This window comes from Arvicanthis niloticus, chromosome 11, assembly GCF_011762505.2.
Source record: "Arvicanthis niloticus isolate mArvNil1 chromosome 11, mArvNil1.pat.X, whole genome shotgun sequence".
Classification (NCBI taxonomy): Eukaryota; Metazoa; Chordata; class Mammalia; order Rodentia; family Muridae; genus Arvicanthis; species Arvicanthis niloticus.
Window position 1 is genome coordinate 65,896,385 of NC_047668.1, and position 23,722 is coordinate 65,920,106.

At 37.8% G+C, this 23,722-nt stretch overlaps 2 protein-coding genes across 4 annotated transcripts in view; one reads left to right on the top strand and one right to left on the bottom strand.

Annotated features, from left to right (window-relative positions):
- Arhgef33 (Rho guanine nucleotide exchange factor 33) overlaps positions 1–12,416 on the top strand; it is a 121,761-nt gene extending 109,345 nt beyond the window's left edge. The window contains exon 18 of the mRNA XM_076942330.1: positions 7,711–12,416. Coding sequence (XP_076798445.1) covers positions 7,711–7,789 — 79 coding nt within the window. The 3' untranslated portion in view covers positions 7,790–12,416. The remainder of the gene's footprint in view (positions 1–7,710) is intronic.
- Sos1 (SOS Ras/Rac guanine nucleotide exchange factor 1) overlaps positions 1–23,722 on the bottom strand; it is an 84,035-nt gene that overhangs the window by 22,784 nt on the left and 37,529 nt on the right. For all 3 annotated transcript variants that reach the window (XM_076942325.1, XM_034514159.2, XM_076942326.1), the window contains 7 exons: positions 16,841–16,968; positions 15,439–16,094; positions 5,591–5,672; positions 4,593–4,715; positions 4,154–4,257; positions 2,814–3,036; positions 1,599–1,718 (listed from right to left, as the gene is read on the bottom strand). In XM_076942325.1, the coding sequence (XP_076798440.1) occupies positions 1,599–1,718; positions 2,814–3,036; positions 4,154–4,257; positions 4,593–4,715; positions 5,591–5,672; positions 15,439–16,094; positions 16,841–16,968 (1,436 nt within the window). The remainder of the gene's footprint in view (positions 1–1,598; positions 1,719–2,813; positions 3,037–4,153; positions 4,258–4,592; positions 4,716–5,590; positions 5,673–15,438; positions 16,095–16,840; positions 16,969–23,722) is intronic.

The following is a 23,722-nucleotide window of genomic DNA, read 5'->3' on the forward strand; positions in this document are numbered from 1 at the left end:
ACAGGGGTTCCATGCTAAGAGAACCTGAGGCCACAGCATCATTCTTGGCACCGTGACCCTAAGCTCTTAGAATGTAAAGAGAGCTTGGAATCATGTCCTCTCCAGAACTGTGTCCCGCAGACAGCTCTAATCTCTCACCATCTAGTACAGAGTATATTCAGTCAGGAACAATGGAGGCTGTTATAAAAGGCAAAAAGAAAAGAACCCAGAGATATAAGGAAGATAACAGCCTCAACTATGTGTTAGCTAGTTAGCTGAACTGGAAAGATGGTTGCAGGTTAGAGCAAATGTCAGTTACTTAAGGACCATAAAAACCTTACTTCCAAGAAGCCAGAATTTCATTGGCTTATTCTGCACAGTAATCTGTGCTATCAGGGAACTGTGCATGACAAAGGAGTGAAGATGGGAATAGCAGCTCAGGTTGCAGTCTGGGAGAGAGTGGATGAGCCATACTGGAACCAGTCTTCTCAAAGTTGTGGTATCCCACATCTAACCTGTTTAGTCCACATCACATTTAAGTAGCAAAGAAAAAGCTGTGGAAGGCAGAGGGCAGTCTTGAAGGTTGCTATATCCATTATGAGGCATAGAAAGAAATAAAAAGGATGACCTAAACAGTGGAGTAAAAGCAGGGAGCAGAAGCTGCACGTTTGAGTGACTAGATGTAAATTAACCGAAATATTTCAAAGTTGCCATCAGAGAGTATGGTCACAGAGCTAAAGGACAACCTGGTAAAGATGTACAGAGGGTGTAATGACAGTGTCTAGAAAGACACCAGGAAAGAGTAAAAACTGTAAACAGAATCAAATGGAAACTCGGGACTGAAAAACAGGGGGCTCAATAATAGATATGAACGGACAGAATAAAAACTAACTAATCTCAAGAGATAGCAGTTCAAAACAATGATAAATCCTCATGTTTGCCGTGAGTTAAACCATTGTACAAGAAACACTAAAGGAAGTTCTCTTCAGGCTGAAAACAAGGGACCCCAAATGGCAATTTCATTCTACACAAAGAACATCAGTAAAGGTAATTATGTAATTATAAAAACACTACAAATGCCTATTTTTTCCTCATCTTATTTAAAAAACAACTAACTTAATGTGTATAAATGTACTTTTGGGTCTGTATTATAAAAATGTAATATACTGTCAATAGAAGAAGACATGAATGGATAAAAAAAGCTCTTTAAGGTGAAATGGTGACAGCAGATGACAAAGTAATCATTATAAGGAAGGACTGCTGGGTTTGCACCACTAATTAGGTCTATCTAAACTGCAGAGAGGGAGCAGAGAGGGAGCAGCAAAGACCTGCAGAGAGGGAGCAGCAAGAGCCGTGTGTGGGAGGGGCGTCTATCTACTGGAAGAAGGAAGGCTGCAGCCAGTCTGTAGCCTAGACCGATAAAGGAAGATACATGTGGTTAGCTTCAGGCAACCATTAAAAACCAAAATAAATATCAGTGAAATTAAAATATACATGAGAAAAATATTTAGTTTACAAGAAAGGGGACTAAAACACTAAAGAGGTGGTATACAGAAGCAAAACAGCCTCGAATTCATAACCTGCCCACTGCTACAGAAAAAAATGTCCACAACACTTACTTCTCAAACCACAAAGTGAGGTTAGTGGTGTGCCGAATCATTTTCAGAAGGTTGGGAGAATTAATTTCTTTATCTTCTTTTGTCCACACACTTCCAACTAATTCTGACGGCTGCACAGCTCTAAAATCATCAACATAAAATGCACATCACATCTTTCCTCAAGTATAGAGTTTACTACATAGGAAAACTAAACTACTTTTATAAGCACTCCTCTTTCATCAATAGAAAGTTGGTGAAAACAAGATGAATATTTATAATTTTTTATGTTTTCAGATTAGAGATATTTTGGTAGACACTCTTGCATAATGTCTTCCTCTGTAGCTCTGGCTAGGTTCTTACTGTCTGGCCAGCTGGCCTGGAACACATGGCATCCTGAGGGCTGGCATCACTGCACATATCATCATTGTGGTTTTATATTTACTGCATACTTTTGCATGATGTCTTTCCTAGCACTTGTAGATATTACTTACTAAATTAGGATGGTAAGGTAGTTAAATGGTGTCTAGTAAGTAACCAACAAGAATACAGCAATTATTAATTCATTTTGGTTTCCTTTTGCTCTTAACAGTGGGTAGAAAAGAAAAACCATCCTGCAAAAGAGTCTCTGAAAATGAACTTTAAAATTCTAACATTATCATTTGGGGACTATGATAAATGTAGGTGGGAGAATTTATAAATTTAACTTTTTCTCACTTTGTGATTAATAATTTTGAATTTTTAAATAAAATTTCAAACCAGAAACTTATTTTTCAGATAGTTTCATCAATGAAGAATATTAAACTATCAAGGGCTGTAACTGGACAAGTCTTAACTGTAACACAGTACAGCTCTATCTTGTACTGTGGAGTAACTACTGCAGTAGTTTCTATGTTGCTGCTTTGTGCTTAGCCTTGGTATGCATCATGCACACACCAGGAACTTCACAAACCTACAAGTTAGTACAGGCTTTGACCAGCAACTGGTACTGCTAGGATTTGAGCCCATTCAAAGGATTTGTTTACCAAGCAAGGGTAACCAAAAGAGCACAAAGTTAAGCAGATCAAGAATGACTAAGAGAGCAAAAGAACCAGAACTGACTGCAATGCCTTAATGCTACAAACATATCATATACTATCTCATTTGCATCTTATGACAGCCCTAAAAGGCAGAAAATGTATTCCATTTTTAAAATGACCTCTTGAGATAACTTCTGAGTTTGAATGTTGAATAACATACCGGTATAGATCTGACTCAAGTAAAGTGAGTTGTCGAGCGATCTCTATCGGGTGTAAGGTGAGCAAGTCGAAAGTCTCTGTGTGCCCAGGTCTGCTTATGTGCCACTCAACTGTGGGAGGTGAGCTCTGAAATGTAATATTATGACCTGGGCCATTGTCTCTTGCAATTTTTTTCCTTTGGATTATCTTAGTGATGGATTCGACCCATTTTTTCATTGCTTTACCTGAAATACATTTTAACATTTAAATACTCTTTTACACTGTTTTTAAAAAAATGTTTAAAGTAATACAAGTGGTACATGAATAAATCATTGCTATAAAGTTCAAATGAGCAAAGTAAACACAAAAAGTTCCCTTCCCCAACTCCTTCTCATCCTCCCACACAGGCAATCACTGTTAATAGTCTGGTATGTATCTAGACCTTTCCTAAACACATTTTTAAAGTAACCTGATTTTTCACCTCCAACATTTTGAAGCTTAGTTCAAAATACAATTTTCATAATCCATATTCCATACAAAATGAAAGAATACCAAGAATAAGTTCCATACATTCACACACCTAATTAATATTGTACTTTATAACCCAATTATGAGGACTGAATCATCATATTAGTCTATTTTTTGGTGTGCCTGTCTTTTGTACTGTATAGGAAAGTAATCTACTTAACCCTGTATTTTCTGATTTTCATTTAGACTGAACAATGGATAAAACCAAGTTTGTCTTGGAGTCATATAATCACAGAATTTTTAAAGTAAAGGAAACCTTGGGGATAAGCAGCACTGGTTTCTCATGTTTTTCATAAGTAAATGGAATGAGTCTAAAGAATCAGAATTATGTTTCTGATTAGTGCTAGTGTTAAAAAGCCTGTCAGTGTAATGCACTGTTTTCTCCCTGATTTGCTCTGTTCATCTAACTATGCACTTTTATCAGTGGTGTTACAGTGGTAAGAGAATCCCAGCCTGTACCAAGGCTAAACATAGTCTCAGTTAAGTGCTCTAACTCATCCTGAGCCTAAGAGAACCAGTTCTGTAATAGATGAAAGTATGCCAAGTCAGCAGGATGGCTGTGAGCAGTTTACAGTCGTCAATGCTGGGTTTTGTTGTTTTGTTTTCTGAGACAGGGTCTCACTACTGCAGTCCTGGCTGTACTAAAACTCAGAGATCCTCCTCCTCTGTTTCCTGAGTGCTGGGAATAAAGGTCTGCACCACCACACCAGCCTAAGTGGTATATGACACAAAGTTTCACATTTTCAAATGAACTCTAATGGTATCAGTTGACAGTAACCATACTGTTAATTTTATCACATATTTTTCTTAAGTAGGAACTTAAGAAAAACATACCTCTTACTGTTCCAATAAATTCCTCCATTCTCTGTAAAAGGTCTGCATCTCTTTCAAAGTCATAGAAATGGTGCTCCACCCAGTGCCGACACACGTTTAACACCCTGTGGCATTGATACAACACAGAATCTAACATTGAGTGTACAAGTGAAACAAGTTAATGGTCTCTTAAAGCTATAATGACTCAGATAAGACTCTTAATTCAGTTTGTTTCCCTTCATTTTGCTTAGGAACAGTCTTTTGAACATTTCCACTTTTTTTTCCCCTGGCTTTGTTTTTCCGAGACAGGGTTTCTCTGTCTAGCCCTGGCTGTCCTGGAACTCAGAAACTTGCCTGCCTCTACCTCACAAGTGTTGGGATTACACCACTACTGCCCAGCTTTGAACATGTCCACTTTGAGACCCAGGTTTAAGACTACAGACATGTCTTCAGTGCTTACCTCAACTGTACAGGCTGAATATACTCCTTTCTAAATCTCTTCAGCTCTGCACTCAGGGGCTGGTCTCCATTCTCTATAGCTATGCGGTCAGCTTCTGTTGGCTCAGGCTCTGGAATTTCAAATCTAACATGAAACAGAAAAAAAAAAAAAAAGAAAATATATCAAATCCAAATTCACAAACTTCTATTTATACTTATCAGCACAATCAAGAGAATAATATAAAAAATTACTACGGATACATAGACACATCAGTGAAAATCCACTTTTATAATGTAAAGGCTAATGATAATATTTTTTGAGTTAGCATTTTTTACAAAGTTAGTTTTGTCAACTGCTAAAACAAACTAGAAGCAAAATAAAAATACATGTAAAATTTAAAACAAATGAGGCTAATGTCCACTTTTAGTCTGTAGATAACTTTAAATCAGTAGACATAATTTTAAACTTGATTGTTCTTTCAGTAGATCAAAAATATTTTCCTTGATAAAAGTATTTGTTCACTGACAAGATTCATTTTATTTAATATGTAGTAATTTGAAAACTTGTTTAGAACTTGTGAACCATTAAAATCTGAATTTCTCATTATTTTAAAGACATGGTTTCACATAGTTCAGGGGAACCCTAGATTTCCTATGATAATCAGAGTTGACCTTGAACTCCTGATCCTCCTGCCTCTACCGTCTAAATTCTCAGATTATAGGCTTATACCCAGCCTAGATTCTAAATCATCCATATTGATATAGTTCTTTAACTTGAGTAATTCAGGCTGGGAATACTGTTTAGATTGAACCAAAGGCTCATGTTTCAATCCCCAGTGCCACCGAAACCCTGAAAAGTTGGAGTTTTAAATACTAAATCGATATAAATTTTGATTATTTAAATCAAAGTTAGCTTTTATTTTAAGAGTTCAGCTACAGTTAAACTTATTAACATATTCATGGGAAACATATCATAATCCTTCTTAAAACAAATAACGTGAACATTTAAAATTGACATACCTTTCTATTAGAAGACTCAGTAGTTCTTGAGGTTTGCAAAAGGATCTGTATGTTGTAAGAAAAGTCCGAACAAAGTTTGGATCTGAGAGAAAGAGGAAAAATATTCAAGTCTTGTATCAACAATGATTAAAACTATTATTTTCAGTTTCAAAAGAGATCAAATACTCAGTCTTAAAAAGTCCCCAAATATTTTACCATAGAGATGGCTTTAGGTTTTATAATGTACTGCTAGCTTCAGTTGCTTCATAAATCAGTGGCAAAAACAAACAAACAAACAAAAACACACAAAAAAATAACCCTCAATAAAAACACTGATTATAAAATATAATCAACTGACTTCTTGCCCTGTCTTAGCTCATCATTGGCAAGGAATGTGCAGTGGGAAAGCAAGTCGAGGAACTGAGCCAGGTTTCCATTTGCTGCCCGGATCCCAAAGCTTCACCTGTTGGTTCATTTACCTTGTGGAGATGGCAGCAGCTGCAACCCATCTGTCTCATGACATCCAGTGTAATTAACTACATTTCCTAATTTTCTTTAGACCATGTTAACAAAGCATAAAACTAGAAAACAAATCTTACAAAGTAGTAGGGTAAGTTAAATAGTTTTTAAATTCTCGTAATTGCCAGAGGCCTTATTTATAACTGCTATTTATTAAAAAAAAGTTTTAAACTCCTCTAAGCCATTAAGAAGACCATGAGATGGTTCATCGAGCAAGTCTTTTGCCACACAAGCTTGATGATCCTGAGGTCAATCCCACATTTTACACACACACACACACACACACACACACACTCCCACATTTTACACACACACACACACAGAGAGACCAAAAGTTGTCTGTCTGCCTGTCTGTCTCTGTCTCTCTCTCTCTGTCTCTCTCTGTCTCTGTCTCTGTCTCTCTCTCTCTCTCTCACACACACACACACACACACACACACACACACACACACGAGGGTTGGGGGGTTAGGGGAGGGAGGGAGGGAAAGACGGGGAGGGAGAGGGAGAGCAAGAGAGAGAGAGAGAGAGAGAGAATAAAAAATAGTTCTAAAACGTTCTTGCTTTTATTTGAAGTAGTTACAATGGAAGTTCAGTCATAGAGCAGGCGACTCCAACCCCTTTTTCAAAGGCCTACTCTGAATTCACATCTCCATTGATTACAAAGGAGGCTCACTGAGTCAGATGACTTTCCAGTCTTGCCTCCTTGGATCTTTTCCTTCACAGTATTCTTCCAGGTTAGGAGAAAGGTACCTGTGATCAGCACAGAAGACCCTAGGCTTTTTTTTTCCCCCCTGCTAAGGAAGAGAAAGAAACTTTCCTATACTGGAGGAAACAACAATAACAACAACAAAAACCCAAAAACCATTTCTTTGGGTATGGTGGCATAGGCCTTTAATCTCAGCAGGCATATCTCTGGGAATTCAAAGTCAACTGGAGATACACAGTAAGACTGTCTAAAAAACACCACTCCTACAACTCAGATTTCTCTAAGATCCACCCACAATTAGTCCAGAGTCTTTCAAAGAAGGGAGAACATTTCTCTGTTTACATTATTAATATGTGTAAACTGATGGGAAATTCACTGATGGCAGTAAATACCTATACAATATTGATCAAAATTTTAAGTCTTACTAGGATAAGGTTTAGTGAAATTTGAGTATATTTAGAAAACTTTTCAGTTGATTCTAAGAAACCTAAATTTGACCTTAAAAGATCACATAGTAATTTTTTTTAACCTTAAACTAAAATTCATGGATTTATGACAAAATAAAACCTGATCTAATCTGCTGGTATATATTATCATCAAGTAGTGAACTAATTTAACTGTCAAACAGCCCTGAATTTAAAGTACTTTGAAGAGTTTTTGCTTTTGAGACAGGGCCTAGCTAGACACCCAGGCTGGCCTTGAACTCATGACCCTCTTGCTTTAGTTTCCCCAAAGTGCTGGGTTATAGGCACGCTTGACCACGCCTCCAGCTAAAAACTTTGTTAGTTTTATTTAATGTTCCTTTCTTTAGTTTTATACCTCCTGAGGCTAGAGTGGGTTACTGGTAAAAGTATGTTAAATACATAAAATCTTTTAATAATTTCCTTTTTGTTGGTATTTTATTGTTTGTCTTCAGTTACAGAGATCCTCAGTTAAAGACTAATGTCTCATCCAGAAGAAAAGATTTAAAAACAGAAGGCTGTACAAGATTTTAAAACAGAGGTATTTATCGGTACCATCACAACCCTCCCTTTCAAGAATCTTCTTCCTGTTCTGCAAATCTATTTGTAAGGTGAGGCTTCTCAAAAATAGCATGTGTTTAGGAAGCAACAAGAGGGGCCACAGTTGGGCTGCTCAGCTGGCTGCCCTTGCTAGAGAGCTGTGTATCCTACATGAGGTCCCTGAGTGTCTCTGGGCTGGGCTTCACCGCTCCTCCAAACCCAGGTTTATTTCAGGCTGACAATCTAACATCACACCCAGAGCTATTTCTTTTCAAATGCTACCCAATGTCAGGCTAACAACTGTGGGTTTAGTGCTAAGTATATTTTAAGAAAAGTATGGCTATTTTTTAAAGTGGGGTCTTCATCTTAGGCTAGTAGCTGATGGCACTGCTGAGAAAGGCACCTCAGTGCCACAGCAGTCACACGGGACCACACCAGTTCCCCATGGCTGCTGGATGAGTTCTGGGGAGGTGAGAGCTCAGGTCAGAGGAGTAACCAGACTTACATAGGTCAGACAGTAGAGTGGGAGAACCACAGAAGAGAGCATGGCCATTGGTTCCTGCTCTGGTGCTCTTCTATCAAGGCAGGTACCCTTCCAGGATCAGAGGATCCCCACTAGCCTTCCTTCCCTAGCTCTGAGATCTAAATATATAGAATTGATCAGCAAATCACAGTGTCACCATAGAAATTTACATAAATGACTAATTCAGAATGCAGTTGTAACTGCTAAGCTGGTTAGCGGCAGCAGAAGTCACTAGAAATGAACAGTGTAATCATGACCTTGTAACTCGTGGAGTGTTAAGAGAGCAGTGGCTGCTCTTCCTAGAACACTGTTCTAAGAGGAGCTTCTGGTACTGGCAAACGGAATAAATACTCCACAGTAACCACTACTGTAGTGTGCTCTAACGTGACTGAAACTTAATTTGTTCTTATTTTGGCTGGAAGCTAAAAGCAGCCTTGCCAAAACGGGAGGGTGGGGTGTGTGTGGAACAACTAAGATACTCCAAGAAAACTGGCAGAAGTTTAAGTACTTAAAAAAAAAAAAATTAAAAGCTACCTATATTCCCAGGCTAGTTTTAACACACTCTCACACACACACACATACACACACACACACACTCTCTCTCTCTCTCTCTTTCTCTCTCTCTCTCTCTCTCTCTCTCTCTCACTCTCTCAGTTACTTCTAATCTAAAGCAATGAACAATTCTTAATGAGTAACAAACTTATTTTGAGAGACCTTATCTTAAGGTACAAGCATGAACAAATATCCACTAATAAGAAGGTAGCTCAATTTGACATTCTCTTCTGATAAATAACCAAAGGTCAGTATGGCCATGTACTGCTCAGACACAGCCCTACAGTTTCAACAGAAGCAGAGGGACTAACCCGCCAGAGGCAACCTCCTCCTTACCTTTTCCTACTGTGTCCACAGCTTCTCTGCTTTCGCTTCTTTATACACTCTTTGTACAAACACCTACTGAAGCTAGTCTGAAGTTCTTGGTATAGGCCTATATTTCTTCATCTATAAGCTGTGATTATTTTTAAGTGGTTTGCTTGTTTGTTTATTTGTTTTCTGAGACGGGATCTCATGTATCTCAGATTGACCCAAAACTTACTATATAGCTGAGGATGGCTTTGAACTTCTAATCCTCTTGCTTCTGTTTGCTGAACATTACATGCAGAGATGATAGCCTGTGCCACTATGCCAATTCATCAGGTACCAGGGATTGAGCCCAGAGCCTCATGCATGTTAGGCAAGCATTCATCCACCCAAGCCACACCTCAGACCATGGTCACGATTTTTTTGCTGGCCTTATAAGTTAACTTCAACCCCTGGATAATTCTTTGTTATTTGGTGTACAATAATTCAAAAATCTTACGAACTCCAACTGCAGCCACATTGTATCTAGTATCAAAATACAGCATTTAATTTGAGGTCGTTAATCTTCCTTTTTCTGTCCCTACTTTGATTTAACGTTTGACATTTAATATTTCAAGGTCTTAAGACTTTTGAAATATTTACTATATTAAAAAGCAATTTATGCAGAGCAGCCCTCCCCCACCTGCCACAGTGGAACACTGCTACTCAGGATGTCTGTTCATGTGGCAACACTCCCTTTAATACAGCCATTTCAAACCTCAAGAGACAATGAGCTCCTCAGCAAGGACTTATAAACAATCACTTCTCAATTCCTTAAAAAGAGGAAACAGACGCTATGCTGACGCACAAACACTTAAAAAAAAATCAGAGTTTAAAAATAGAAGAGCACTGCCCTATAGATCAAAAATTGTTCAGAGACTTTAAAAGTTAAACACCCAAACTGAACCCATGCAAGATATAGACTCAAATCTAATGTAGATTTTTTTGAACATTTTATATTTGAGTGCAAAGATAGTAGTAAGTACATCAGAATAATATCTTAGGTTTTCTTCATTTCACATTCTACAAAAGAAGCTTATCACAGAAGGGAAACAGTTTGGCACACCTCAGAGCTCTAACTTAACTGCTACCCTTGCCTCCTGTCATCAGCCCATTCATTCTCCAGTCACAGCCAGAGCACCATTTCCCTATGAGTGCTGCTTCATCTCAGGCTAGCTGCAGTGCAGTGTCTCCAGCAGCTGTGACATGGCCTTCCTGCTCTCCTTTCCCTTGTGACAGTGCTTTGTGATTGCTTACTCTAGGTAAGGAAACTGTCTCTTCGTATCACTGCCAAATTTAAAATAATCCAACTGAGTAATTTTCCTGCCAGCATTCAGGGTGAATTCCCCCAAATCCGATCTAGTCAGTGAACTACTGTATGTCCAGAAATACTGGTGATGAAAGACAAGTTATCAATTAGACTATGTCACATTGTCATCATTTATGTACATTATCCATCTTTTAACTCACATTAATATAAATGTGTTCTTCCAGGAAGCATTATTTATAGAGCGTACTATTCTGATAGCCCAATAACTGGGCTCTGTCAGGGAAAAACCTGATGCAAACACCTGTAACCCCAGCACGCAGGCAGCTGATGAACTTAACAGCCAGCCTGGCTGCCTGTCCTCTCTCTCAGTAATGGAACAACGTAAAACATACAGATCTGCTTTCAATTCAAAACAAAACTGTATCTCTTCATAATATACCTGCATTTGCTCCAAATGAATAACCACCACTAGAGTAATTAAAACTCCATTTTTATTATTCATCATGTATAACATTTTAAAAAGTGTTATCATATTAAAATAATTTTTAAAAATTCAGTCTGAAAGTGTCAGTGGGACATGGGTAGAAAATATATTCTGCTGAATAGAAATTAATTTCTAGGGGCTGGAGAGATGGCTCAGCAGTTAAGAGCACTGACTGTTCTTCCAGAGGTCCTGAGTTCAATTCCCAGCAACCACATGGTGGCTCACAACCATCTGTAATGGGATCTGATGCCCTCTTCTGGCTTGCATTAAGAAGACAGAACACTCAATATTTTTTTAAAAAAAGAAATTAATTTCTAGATTTCATTCTGTAATTAACTGATAGGATTTCTAGCAAATCAAACAATCCACAAAGGTCTTGGCTTCTATTTATAAACTGAGGGTGTAGACAGCTCCTGGTACTAAAGGTGTGTAGCTCTGTTTGTAAGTTACTGTTGTAACATTTGAGAAATCAAGTTAGCTGAAGCCAAGCTGAATGTGAACTAATCAAATGTGAGCCACTTTCTCTGTCTCTATTAATAAGTGTCTGAGTAATATTCAATACTCTACATAATGCTGAAGTGCTATGTTCACCATTACTTGTCAAATTTTCTCGTGTATTATATACAGTGCCTTTTACTATAGAATAAAAAGTGCATTACTAATTTTAGCTTTTGTGTCAGTGTAAGCTGCAACCGGTACTACATGTTCTCCAACAAAAACACCCTAATAGCCAACTAACCAGATCAAAAAACCCCTTTTTATTTAGGGAGACTGAATAAAAGGGAACTGCAGACTAATGTTTACATCAGTTACACCGGCACTACACACACATACTGTATAGACATACACATAAAACTTTTTAAAATCTTTTTTAAAAAAGCTCATAAAATAATCTCACAAGTGATAACTACATATGTTGTAATTGTAGAGAGAACTTAATATACACCCAGCTGGAGGAGACCTTACAATACTGATTTTACATCTCGCAAATTCATGATTGTCTAGTCATAATAAGTCAGTAATGGGCTTTATAGGGTAGTTAGTCTATGTAAAAAAAAAAAAAAAAAAATCCATACTGCAAGTTAAAGACATCAAAGAACAGCTAGTAAACTAACACTAATTTCATGTACTTCAAGGTCACAGCTCATAAAGTTGCTGGTGGACACCAGTTATACCAGTAACATATTGATGAAATAAAATATTTAAATTTCAAACAGGACAAAACGATGTCAAAAAAACTTAGTTATAACACTGATATTCTTGGTTTTACTTTTTTTTTAATACTGGAGGATTTATTTATTTATTTATTTATTTTTTTAAATTTAAAGAGTAGCTGGGCGGTGGTGGCGCACGCCTTTAATCCCAGCACTTGGGAGGCAGAGGCAGGTGGATTTCTGAGTTTGAGGCCAGCCTGGTCTACAGAGTGAGTTCCAGGACAGCCAAGGCTATACAGAGAAACCCTGTCTCGAAAAAAACAAAAAAAAAAAAAAAAAAAAACAAAAAAAAAAAAAAAAAAAAAAAAAAAACCCAAACAAACAAACAAACAAAAAAAAACCAAAAAAAAAAAAAAAAGAGTAAAACAGGGGAGCTGGAGAGATAACTCAGTGAGCACTGATTGCTCTTCCAGAGGTCCTGAGTTCAATTTCTAGTAACCACATGGTGGCTCACAACCATCTGTAATGGGATCTGATGCCCTCTTCTGGTGTGTCTGAAAACAGCGACAGTGTACATACATACATACATACATACATACATACATACATACATACATACATAAATACAAAAAGAAAAAAGTAAACCAGGACCGGAAAGAAGGCTCAGAGGCTAAAATCACCAGCTGTTCTTCCAGAGAACCTGGGTGTGATTCCTAATAACCATCTGTAACTCAAGACCCAGGAAATCTGATGCCCTCTTCTGGACTCCACTGGCACTGTACACACATGGTGCATAGAAAAACACATACAAACAAAAATAAATCTTAAAAAAAAAAAGTAAAGTAATTGCATATTTCAGTAAACTGGACTTCATCAAAGCTGTATAAAGTTCAAAATTTAAAGTGTTATGCAAAATAATACTTTCTGCAAAAGCTAAAAGTTGACAGCAGTACAATCATTAGGTGTGTATGATAACATCATGACAAAAGTAGCTTTGCACACATAAGGAATAAAGACTGCTGGATCACATAAAACCTATTAGCTTACTGAAGTATGCTTAAATGTATACTCATTCAAAATTAATTAATTAATTGTAGCTTATAATTGCTAATTATGAATATTTGTCAAATATAGTAGCTTAAAAATTACAGAAATGTTTTAGAAAAAGATTGTAAATTTTAGAAAATAGAAATAACAAATTTAATTTTTAATAGAGAATTAATTAATTTTAATTTTTAATAGACTCATATTGAGTCTCCAGTGATCACTGCTTACTATGCTGCAGAGAAAATTAAACTGTGTCCTTAATAAGCAGAGGTAAAAATATACAAAATAACTTACTCTAAATACTCTAAGAATGGCACCCCTGGAAAGACTGCACAGGGCCAAAAGTCAGTCCCTGTGACACTATAGTACTACCATGAATTCACACGGTGAGTTTTTAAATTGAACTTATATAATTTTTCTTTTGTCCTTTTCATAGAAACAAGCAAACTGTACTGAGGATAAAATGAACAGGTTTTACATTCACAAGGATTTAAAAACAAAGACATGTAGCAAGATAAACAACCTGAACTTTTCTTGTTGAAAAATTAGAGTATCTGAAAACCACAATTTGGGTTAACAAACTATTTTTGTTATTTTATAATTTTAAACTATACAGAAAGTTGGTGAAGATTATGTGAATAGCTAGTTCATAATAATTAGTAAAAACTGTAGCTCTTTAAAACAGCTTTACATGTAACAAGAAAGGTAATTTATTTATCTTTTATGTAACTACTAGGCAGCTTAAATTTTCTTTTTAAAATCTTAGTATTTTTTAAATTTTTGAATAATAAACACACTGATGATAGAAGTCCCTGGGTGAATGTTTATAGTACCCTGGAATCCAGAAACTATAAGCCCAGATGAGACTTCTCACACTGTTCAACCTGTCTCAGTTACTGTGCTCTACCACTGAACATGCCTGTCCAGAGAAACCGAGTCATCTGTGAGAACTTGCCTTTGGAGAACAGTGTCCTTGTACTATGGAAAAGGCCTGCACAGAGTCCAGATAGCTAAAGCAAAACTAAACTCTAGCTTGTATACCAGAGATATACAAATAATGGCAACTATACATTATAAAGTGGTTTGTGATTACTAATAAAAAATAGTACTCAATTTTAACTTCTCTCCCTTTGGTAGTTCCCAATCATAGAAAGCTCTCATTTAATAAACGGAAAGAAAGGTCTTGTTAAATGGTCTTCAGTTTTACAAAGTGGGAAAACTAATGGATATTTTTAAAGGTTAATCTTACTAGCATCAGAATAGCTTCCAAAGGAAACAGAACTCATTGAGAGGACATTTTTTAAAAAAACAGGAAAATAATTATTTTCCCCAGAAACTTACATTTCCTAAAAATAGGAATATATTTTAATGAGAAATATGGGGATAGAGGTTAATGTTTGCATTCAGGTATTTACAAATACCATATTATGAGTTATATGATTTTAAATCACACATTTCTTTTAAAGACATTGAAAATTTCCATGTAAACTTACAAATAGCTTTCCCATTTAGTATTTCATGTATGCTTTCTGACACACTATGGTATAGCATCTGATGTTAGTCTTTGAGATGAAAATGGTGGTTCTGGGACACAGAGCGACCCTGATCTGGTGAAGGGCAAAGTCTGAGTTCAGTGCTGTCTGCTCCACCACAGTTCTGAAATGGCAGTTATCAAACTCCCACTATGTGTAGACCTATCAGACTCCCCACTATGTGTAGACCATATACCCTTTACCTCTTAACCACTGCATTAAATTCTACCTACCATCTTTGTAGGCTTTCTTTAAAACCTGTTAAGGTAAAACTCTTTGCGTAAGTAACATTAAGAACAAAATACTGAAAAAGGAAATGGCTTCCAGACGTCCTAAATAAATGTAGGAATGGAGATTAAGAAAATACATATTTTTGCTACCAGCACAATTTTGATGATGGGTGAATATTTAACCTTTCACTCAGTTTCTAATCCAGTTATAGAGTAAGAAAAAATACTAATACACGGATGGGAACCTTCAGGCAATGTTGATGTGTGGTCTTATTCCTATTGCTTTTTACTGGGTAACATCAAACAAGTGACCATTTCTCTTTTGTAAATATGACCAAAAAAAAAAGTAAAAACTTCAAAGAAATACAGAGTGGTGGTTTTAGCCAACGCTCCTCTATTAGAGTATTTGGTGGTTGTTAGTTTTCTATTTCAGGCACAATAACCCACCCATCAAATCAGTCAATTTAAGCAGGAAACACAGTAAAAGCTATCTCATTGTTTCTTACCTGCATACATATGATATGTAAGCCTCTCAATCAGCTTAACCACAGTCCCTGCTTTAATAATGGGGATCCCAGCCTTGGGCTGCACATTCTCTTCGAATAGAATATTCTCCTCAGAGTCAGGCTCTGCAAACCTGTAAACCTCAGCACTGGGCAGCCTCATCTGCTCCTCCTTCTCTTCTTGTAGCATTGTCACATCCAGCATCCTCTCCAGGGTGCTGCGGTACTGCAAGGATATCAGTGCTGCCATCCAGTTGTTTTTCTCTTCAGCTGACTTGGCAGAAAATATAACACTATTTCCATCTTTCAGAATTATTTCAAAAGCATGCTTGTATTCACTGGTGTCATCTTTATCATTAATTTGTACCTTTCGCATAAAAAACTTTTCTTTAAGCCGATATTCTGCATTGCTAGCACCAGGAAGTCTTGGCTGCCCATGATTAGATTTACAGCAAATCATTAAGCCATCAAAGAGAAATATGTGTCTCTCGTGTTTGGCTCCTACACGTGTAAGAGCTCCTTCCATGATGAACTCATTGCAGCACTGTCCAATGTCCTTCCCCTCCCAACCGTCAATATTCTTCTGAATCTCGTTCATCTTCTTGATGGCGAGTTGTTTCCCCTTCATCTGCTGGCTGTAAAACCGGCATGCAGACTCACTGGGGTAAAGGAAGAGACACTATTAATACACAGAAGACAGAATTTAGATTTCATGCAGATAAGGTGACAGGGCAAAATATAACTTAAAACATCACTGATGTGACTAATTCCCCAAATACTACATGTAATTATGCAACTATAAAAACTAAAACAGCACAGAATTTTTTTCAGACTTATAAAAAGAAGAGTTATGTTCAAATATATAAACTCAGGTGCAAAAACAATTATCTCTGCCTTGAATATTTAACATTTAGAAAGATAACTAAAAAAGGTAGGCCAACACAATAAAAAAATTGAAATGTGAAAGCAAATTGTAAGTATTTTTAAATGCACAAAACCCAAAGATAAAATCATACAGCACATGTTATGATGGGAAAGTAGATCTGCTAACTGAATCAATGTCTGAGTTATAAAATCCCCAAACTAACCAACACTGCTAATTTGACTCTGACCTAACAATGACGCTGGCACAGATCTGCCCGGTACACTTTGGTTCGTTCCCTTCAGCTTACCAGCTGCTCCTCGCGAGGTCTTGTCTGGGAGTAAGCAGGGAAAATGCACAAATATGAAAGGTTTTTCAAACAATAACAAATTCTCCTGGCTTTGATGTCACTTCCTCTGAAAGACCAAGCTTGTCACTAACACCGTTTTCTTCATTGTTTGCTCAGGGAGGGGAGCTAAGGCCCCTGAATTTGTACCACAACTTTCAGGATAGAAAGGGAGACTTTAAAGTGGGAATATTTACCTCAGTCTTCGTTTTGCAAGACTTTTGGAGCAAATTTTTTCCATGCCACTTTGGACATTAAGCAGGGCTGTTATTGCTTGCTTCATACATTCCTTGTCTTCTTGGTCTTCACTCTTCTCTTCTAACTGCTGTGGGAAGGGCAGAAGAAATACCTCGCTTTATTTAAGGATAAATAATGTTCATCCAGCTCTTCCTACTTCAGTCATTTTAAATGTTCTATAGATGTATTTTTTAGATTTATTTCATGTGTATGAGTGTTTGCCTGCATGTCTGAAAGTGTATCCTGTGAGTGCTTCATGTCCCCAAAAAGTCAGAAGAGAATTTCAGATACCCTGGAACTGGAGTTGCAGGTGGCTGTGACCCACTGTGTGGGTGCTGGGAGCTGAACCAAAGTCCAGTGCAAAAGCAACAAGTGTCTTAACAACTGAGCCACCTCTCCAGCCTCTCAATTTGTTTGAATCATTTTTCTAGGCTGAGGATGTAGCCTGGTAGTGTTTAGCTACCATGCATAAAGCCCTGAGTTCTATCCTCTGATACCATATAGTCCACACATGGTTGCAGACACCTGTAATCACAAGACTCGGGAAGAAGTGGCAGCCTTGGATACACAAGAAGCTGTCTCCAGAGACAAAGAGCAGTTCTTATTGTTTCTGCAAGGTTTGGCAGCATATGCATGCCACTCTAGCACTTGGGAGTCTGAGGTCAGCCTGAGCTTTATAAGCAGAAGGTTCTGTTCTGTTTCAGAAGACTTGACTTTTCTGTGTATTACTGTCTGTATTAACACGTCACCAAGTTTCCATGTGGAAAGCATGAGGAGCCACTTTAGAAAACACATGTTGAACCTTGAAAAGAGCAGTGCCATGTATGTACTCATCAGTCATATTCCTGAGAAGACACAGCACAAAACTGTTTCCAACTTCCATAGGAGTGAAGCATGGCTCTAGGCACAAGGATAAGGTCAAGGATAGAATCAAAAATAAAGGTCAGGGCTGACGAGCTTGCTCAGCAAGTCAAGCTGCTGCCAAGCCTGATGGCTTCAGATCAATCCTAAGGACTTACATGGTAGGAAGAGAAAACTGACTCCCTTAGGTTGTTCTCAGACCTAAAAAACATGTGCTACCCCCATCCTCTGCTTACCCCTCCCTACATATATAAATGAATAAATGGTTTTTTTTTAATCTTTAAAAATGTAAAGTCAGAAACATTCAAGTCATTAACATACAGAGCAAGATTTGACAACAGGGAGAATATTGTTCCCTCTGTATTTTGTTCGGATTATAGACATATTTTAATTGTGTGTGTGTGTGTGTGTGTGTGTGTGTGTGTGTGTGTGTACTTCTACACTGCAGCGCCCTCACAGGTCAGATGAGGGTGCTGGAGTTATAGATGTTCCCAAACTAATCTACATGTATGTTGGGAACTAAACTCTTGTTCTCTGGAAGAGCAGCCAGTGCTCTTAGGTACGGAGCCATCTCTCTGGCTCCTGTTTTTGTTACTGTTATATTACCAACTCAGCAAATATACCCAATGTACAAAATTCTAATATAAAGCACATACCAAAACAAAACATATTTAGGGATGCATTGATTTTCTATTCAAAAAATGTTTCATAGTCCTTTATGTATCATTTAACTTTCATTTTGCATACAGAATATATTGGCATATGAAAAATACTGCTTGTGTTTTATTTTATGTGTATGGTTATTTTGCCTGCGTGTATGTCTATGTACCATGCGCTTTGGAGGCCAGAAGAGGATGTCATATTCCTTTAAATATCAATATATGAAGGGTACAGGCAGTTACTAGCTTTCATGTTGGTGCTGGGAACTGAACCTGCGTCCTCTGGAAGAGCAGCCAGTGCTCTTTAAGCACTGAGCCGTCCCTTTAGCCTCACCGTTAGTATTTTAAAAAATCACAAACCCAAAGTGTTTTTTTCTGTTTTCTTCCTTTCTTTTTTCTGAGACAAGGTCTTGTGTGCCTTTGTCTGGCCTTGAACTCTTAATTCTGAGGCCTGCCTCCCCATTTAGTGCTGGTATTATAGGTTTGTGCCAGCATTTCCACAGTGCTGGGGATGGAACACGGTGCTAGAAAAGCAATGTATCAGTATGACTTACCCCAGCCCCAAAGGTTTTGAACTCATAAAGTTTTCTGATAAAATACTTTTAAATGTTCTTTTTGCCTTCATAGTTAACAGGGAAGTGTTATTCCAGTATAATAAAGATTTTTTTGAGACAGTCTCACTATGTAGACTAGGGTGGCCTCAAACTCTGAGGATCTACTGAATGTCTCCCAAGTGCTGGGATTAAAGGTTTGTGGTCATCACACAACTAATAAAAACCTTTCTGTATGTCCATTCTTTTCTTTTTATTTAAATTGATTTACACTAGGAAATTATGTAAAACAATTAAAGTTAATTATCATTAAAGAGATGGCTTATTGTTGCCACAGAAACCAAGTAGCTACAGTCATATGTAAATGACAAGGAAACTTGTTACTTTCCTTGTTACTTTCCACAGTGACTGTTACTAACACTACGAACTTACTGTCAAGTGCACTCTACTAAGATTGTATTGTGTGTGCACTGAACCTCACCTAAGGAACCATTCTAAAGCATAGTAAAAATGTGCATGTCCTATGCAGATGAGAAGACTTACCTTTTCATAGGAGAGAAGCCACTCATACCCTTGATTCCTTTTTTGATCCTTAGATATAAGCAGTGGGGCGGCCCTGCTTAAAGTGGGGTGACCCATAACTACTGATCCAGTGCTTGGGAGCCTGAGGCAGAAGAATCACTGCAACTTTACGGCTAGCTGGGCTACAGAATAAGCTTCAAGGCAGCCTGGGCTACAGAGTAGGGCTTTTTCATATCTGCTCCTGACCCCTGACTAACAAAAGGAACTGTTAAAGCAGAACTGGGCACACTATGTATAGAGCAGCTCCCAGCAAACTATGGCCCAGGTGCTATAAAAGATCGTCAAAGGAAAACATGATCACAGAAGTATTCTCAAGAATAAGACTTGGCTGTTTCAACACAAAACAAACTGTAGATGATTTTGTGGTACTGGGGACTGAACCCAGGACTTTGTTCATAGTAAGCAGGTATTCTATACTGAGTCACATCCCTTCCCCACCTCCATGGTGTATAACTGATTAAAGTTCACGTTAATCAAAAACAAAACACAACAAAAACATAGAATAGCTAGAGTGGCTTCCTTTTAAGAAGAAACGTATGAATTAATGATTTTATTTCTAGAAGCTACCTTTCTCCAACATAATATAAAATGAATACCATTTACTTAAATGAATAGGCAGGAAAAACCAGAACCTAAGGGCCATGGCTGTCAGCCCAAAGACCTTTCCACTAATGTACATAGTTAACTGAAATGAAATAAAACCTACTTAGAAATGAGGTTTTTGCAGGTTTAATCAAATGAAACCATGCTAGATTATGACTGAACCCTAAATCCACTGAAGTTCAACTGTGAGAAAGGAAAGGGCAGCGAGACTCTGCCTGACACACAGAATGGGAAGTGATGCACCTGATGCAGGCCAAGGCCACATCCAGAGCGTCCAGAGCGAGGCTCTCCATGAAGCCCAGGGATGGCTGCTGCCTGCTCAGAGCAAGTTAGGGCTGTTCCCTAGACCCTTAAAGATGCAAGCCCTCTCAACTCCTGTTCTCTGCCTCTAGAGAAGAGAGAATAAACTACTGAAAACAAGGGTTTTTAGCCTCTAAGTTTATAGTTTGGTATAGCAGCCTTAGAAAATATCAGTAACATATACTATAGTACATAACAGACTTTTACCTGATTTTTAAAATGAAAGAAAACTTATTTTTCCTTAAGCTACATGGACTCAGCATACTGCAAAGAGATACTTCAGGATATAACTAAAGTTGTTTACATTTTTGGTGAACCAATTCGTAGTATTAAAAATTTTGGTCACTATATTTAGTTATAAAAATTTGTTTAAATAAAGTCTAAATTTGTTTAATAAAGCAAACAAAATTTCATGTAGAAAAATCACATTATAGGAGCAACTTATTTTTCAAAAGCTCACAGTGAGTCAGGTATAGTGATGCACGCCTTTGATCCCAGCCGTCAGGAGGCAGAGGCAAGTAGATCTCTGAGTTTCAGGCCAGCCTGGTCTACAAAGAAAATTCCAGGACAGCCAGGGCTACACAGAGAAACCCTGTCTCAAAGAAACAATAATAACAAAAAAATACACAAGGAAGTTTTTTCCACTTCATAAAATATTAACTTTAATGTTTCTAACTATTAAAAGGGTCTAAGGACTGTTAAATTTTTGTGGAAGTAATTTTTAAAATTCAAGTAGTACTAAAATCAGTAAAACTTTAGGTCAAAGAGATGGCTCTGATTAAGAGGATATAGTGTTCTTCCAGAGGCCTCCCAGCACCTATCCAGCTGCTCACAGGTGCCTGTTAAGTGCAGTCCCAGGGAGGAGGGGGGTTAACAACTCTAGCTTCTAAGGGCACCTATGTGCGTGCGCTTGTGTATGCGTGCGCGTGTGCACACGCGCGTGCACACACACAAGCATACACAAGATTAAAAATAAAAGCTTAATAAAGAATTTTAAATGAAAAAAATTTACTTTTTAATTGACAAGCAAAAATTATATATGTTTATGGTATACAATATGGTGCTTGACAAAATAATAGTACTGCCAAATATTTTTTTCAGATGTAAATTCTTAAAATCTACTCAGCAGTTTTCAAAACTATACAATATTACTATTTGCTATACTCACCATATGTGCACATGTGTGTGTGCGCGCGTGCACGCGCACACGCACACACACGTGTATGTATGTATGCACGTGTGTATATGTGGTTTTTTTGTTTCCCATTTTGAAGTAAGATCTTACTTTGTAACCAAGGCTAGTCTTAAATCTTTGTTCCAGGCCCTAGATGCTAGAAGCATGTTCTACACTAGGCTGAAATTCTCTTCAATTTATTATTTCTTCTGTCATGAGAAAAAGACTCAATCCAGTGAGAAATTCATCCAAGCACTCAGACAAGAAAACTCTTTGTTAGTGTGGGACGAACCCTAGCTAATGCTTAAGGGGATCCAACCCCAGCTACAATTTCCCTCAGCTTTTAGAGTAGGCTATAATGTTGTATTCTTACTATGTATTCATCTAGGGGTGGCCTTTCGGTCCCCATCCCCAAGCCACCTTTTCTGAGTTCCCAGTGGAGTCACAGTCTCTGTCACCATAAACAAGACCTAAGCAGATGGCAGCCAAGGTTGTTTTTCAAGGAGTGTGATAAATGCTCACTTCTGGTGAGAGAAAAGGGTTTGAAAGAGCCAATTTACAAAACAGCAAAACTTCAGCCAACTTAAATTCTAATGAAGTCTGAGCCTATTTCCCTTATCTTCCTACACTACCTAGGTGACATATGTTAGTAAGCTCACTCAAAGTTAGGTGCTTGGAGCCCTCAGATTAATCCTTCACTTCCATGTGATTTAGTATTTTCTGAGTAAGCTTATAAATTCATTTTAATCATATTTCAGTTAGCACTATAAAATACTTCTTTCCTTCTTCAATCCTAACTAAGTTTTGTATCCATTGGCAAATGCCTTCCTAATGTTCCCAACCCACAGGAAACATGACATTACTCTTATTTCTTTGTCTGACAGTATTATGCAAATATCAGCAAAATTTCATCCTATGAATTTGTAAAGTTTAAGGCATTCTAAGTTTCCCAAATAAACACATATACATAAAATTTACAGTTAAACTTCTTTTAAAACATAACAGATAGGAATTGAGAAAATACTTATTTTTGCTACTCATTATTTAACAAGCATTTAATAAATGATTTAAATGCCAGGTACTAAGCTAGGCATGAGAATTCAAAGGCATATAGGCTTTGTTCTGTTTCCTCAGGGAACATACTCTCTGAAGACAAGGCAGACAATAAAAACATAACAAGGTCTATAAGGAGGTGTGAAAAGATGCAGCAGCTTGAAGGACAGATAAGCTTTGGGAACAAAGGGTACCTGATAGGGAGCCTGCAACTGAACAAACTCTCAACTAAAAAGGGAGCTTAGCAAACAAACAGCTCCACCAGGCCCGTGGGAGGAAAAGGAGGACAAACGGCCCCGAGCACGGAGCTGGCATATCCAGGGCTGCTGAAGCTCATGGCAGAACACTACTGAGATAAACTTAAAGACAGCAGCGGTGAAGCTCAAGAGCTGAGACTTCCTGTTACAGCTGCCAGAGAACCAATTGTACGTCTCCTGAGAGTTCAAGGAATTACAAAGACCATATAAACAAGCTGTCACTGTGTCTAGACAGTGACATGAAGGTGAAGTCACTACAGATGGACACTTGTGGCTGAATGCAGGGTCATTTCTGATGTTAAATTCTGAGGTGCTGACGGTAAGGGAGAGAGAAGACTCAAAGGTGGTGTGATGGGTGAGGCCCAAGCTAGCCAACGAAGACAGTGAGTACAGGAGAGTAAGGGTATGGTCAGTGGCGAGCATTAAGGACAGTAAGAAACATCTCCAGTGTTGAAAACATGCAAGTGTCTATGTTACTGTTATTCATGAAGTAACATTTACAAATGCACTGTTTGAGGTTGATGGTCCTACCTAGTGAAATAAGCCATCTATAAACAAGGAAACCAGGGACCAAAAAAGTAGAGTGATTTTTCTCTAGCCACACAGCAGGTAGAAAGACTTCAGTGTCAACAAAATTCTGAACCCACTCCACACACAGATAAATTATGGTTAGGCTCCAAGTGCCCCAATCCCATGCAATCACTTTTGTCTCCAGAATTACCAAGTATAGATAGACATCTGGGAGTAATAACAATTCCCCAAAGAAAATAAAATATTGTACCAAGAATCCTATGGGGGTGGG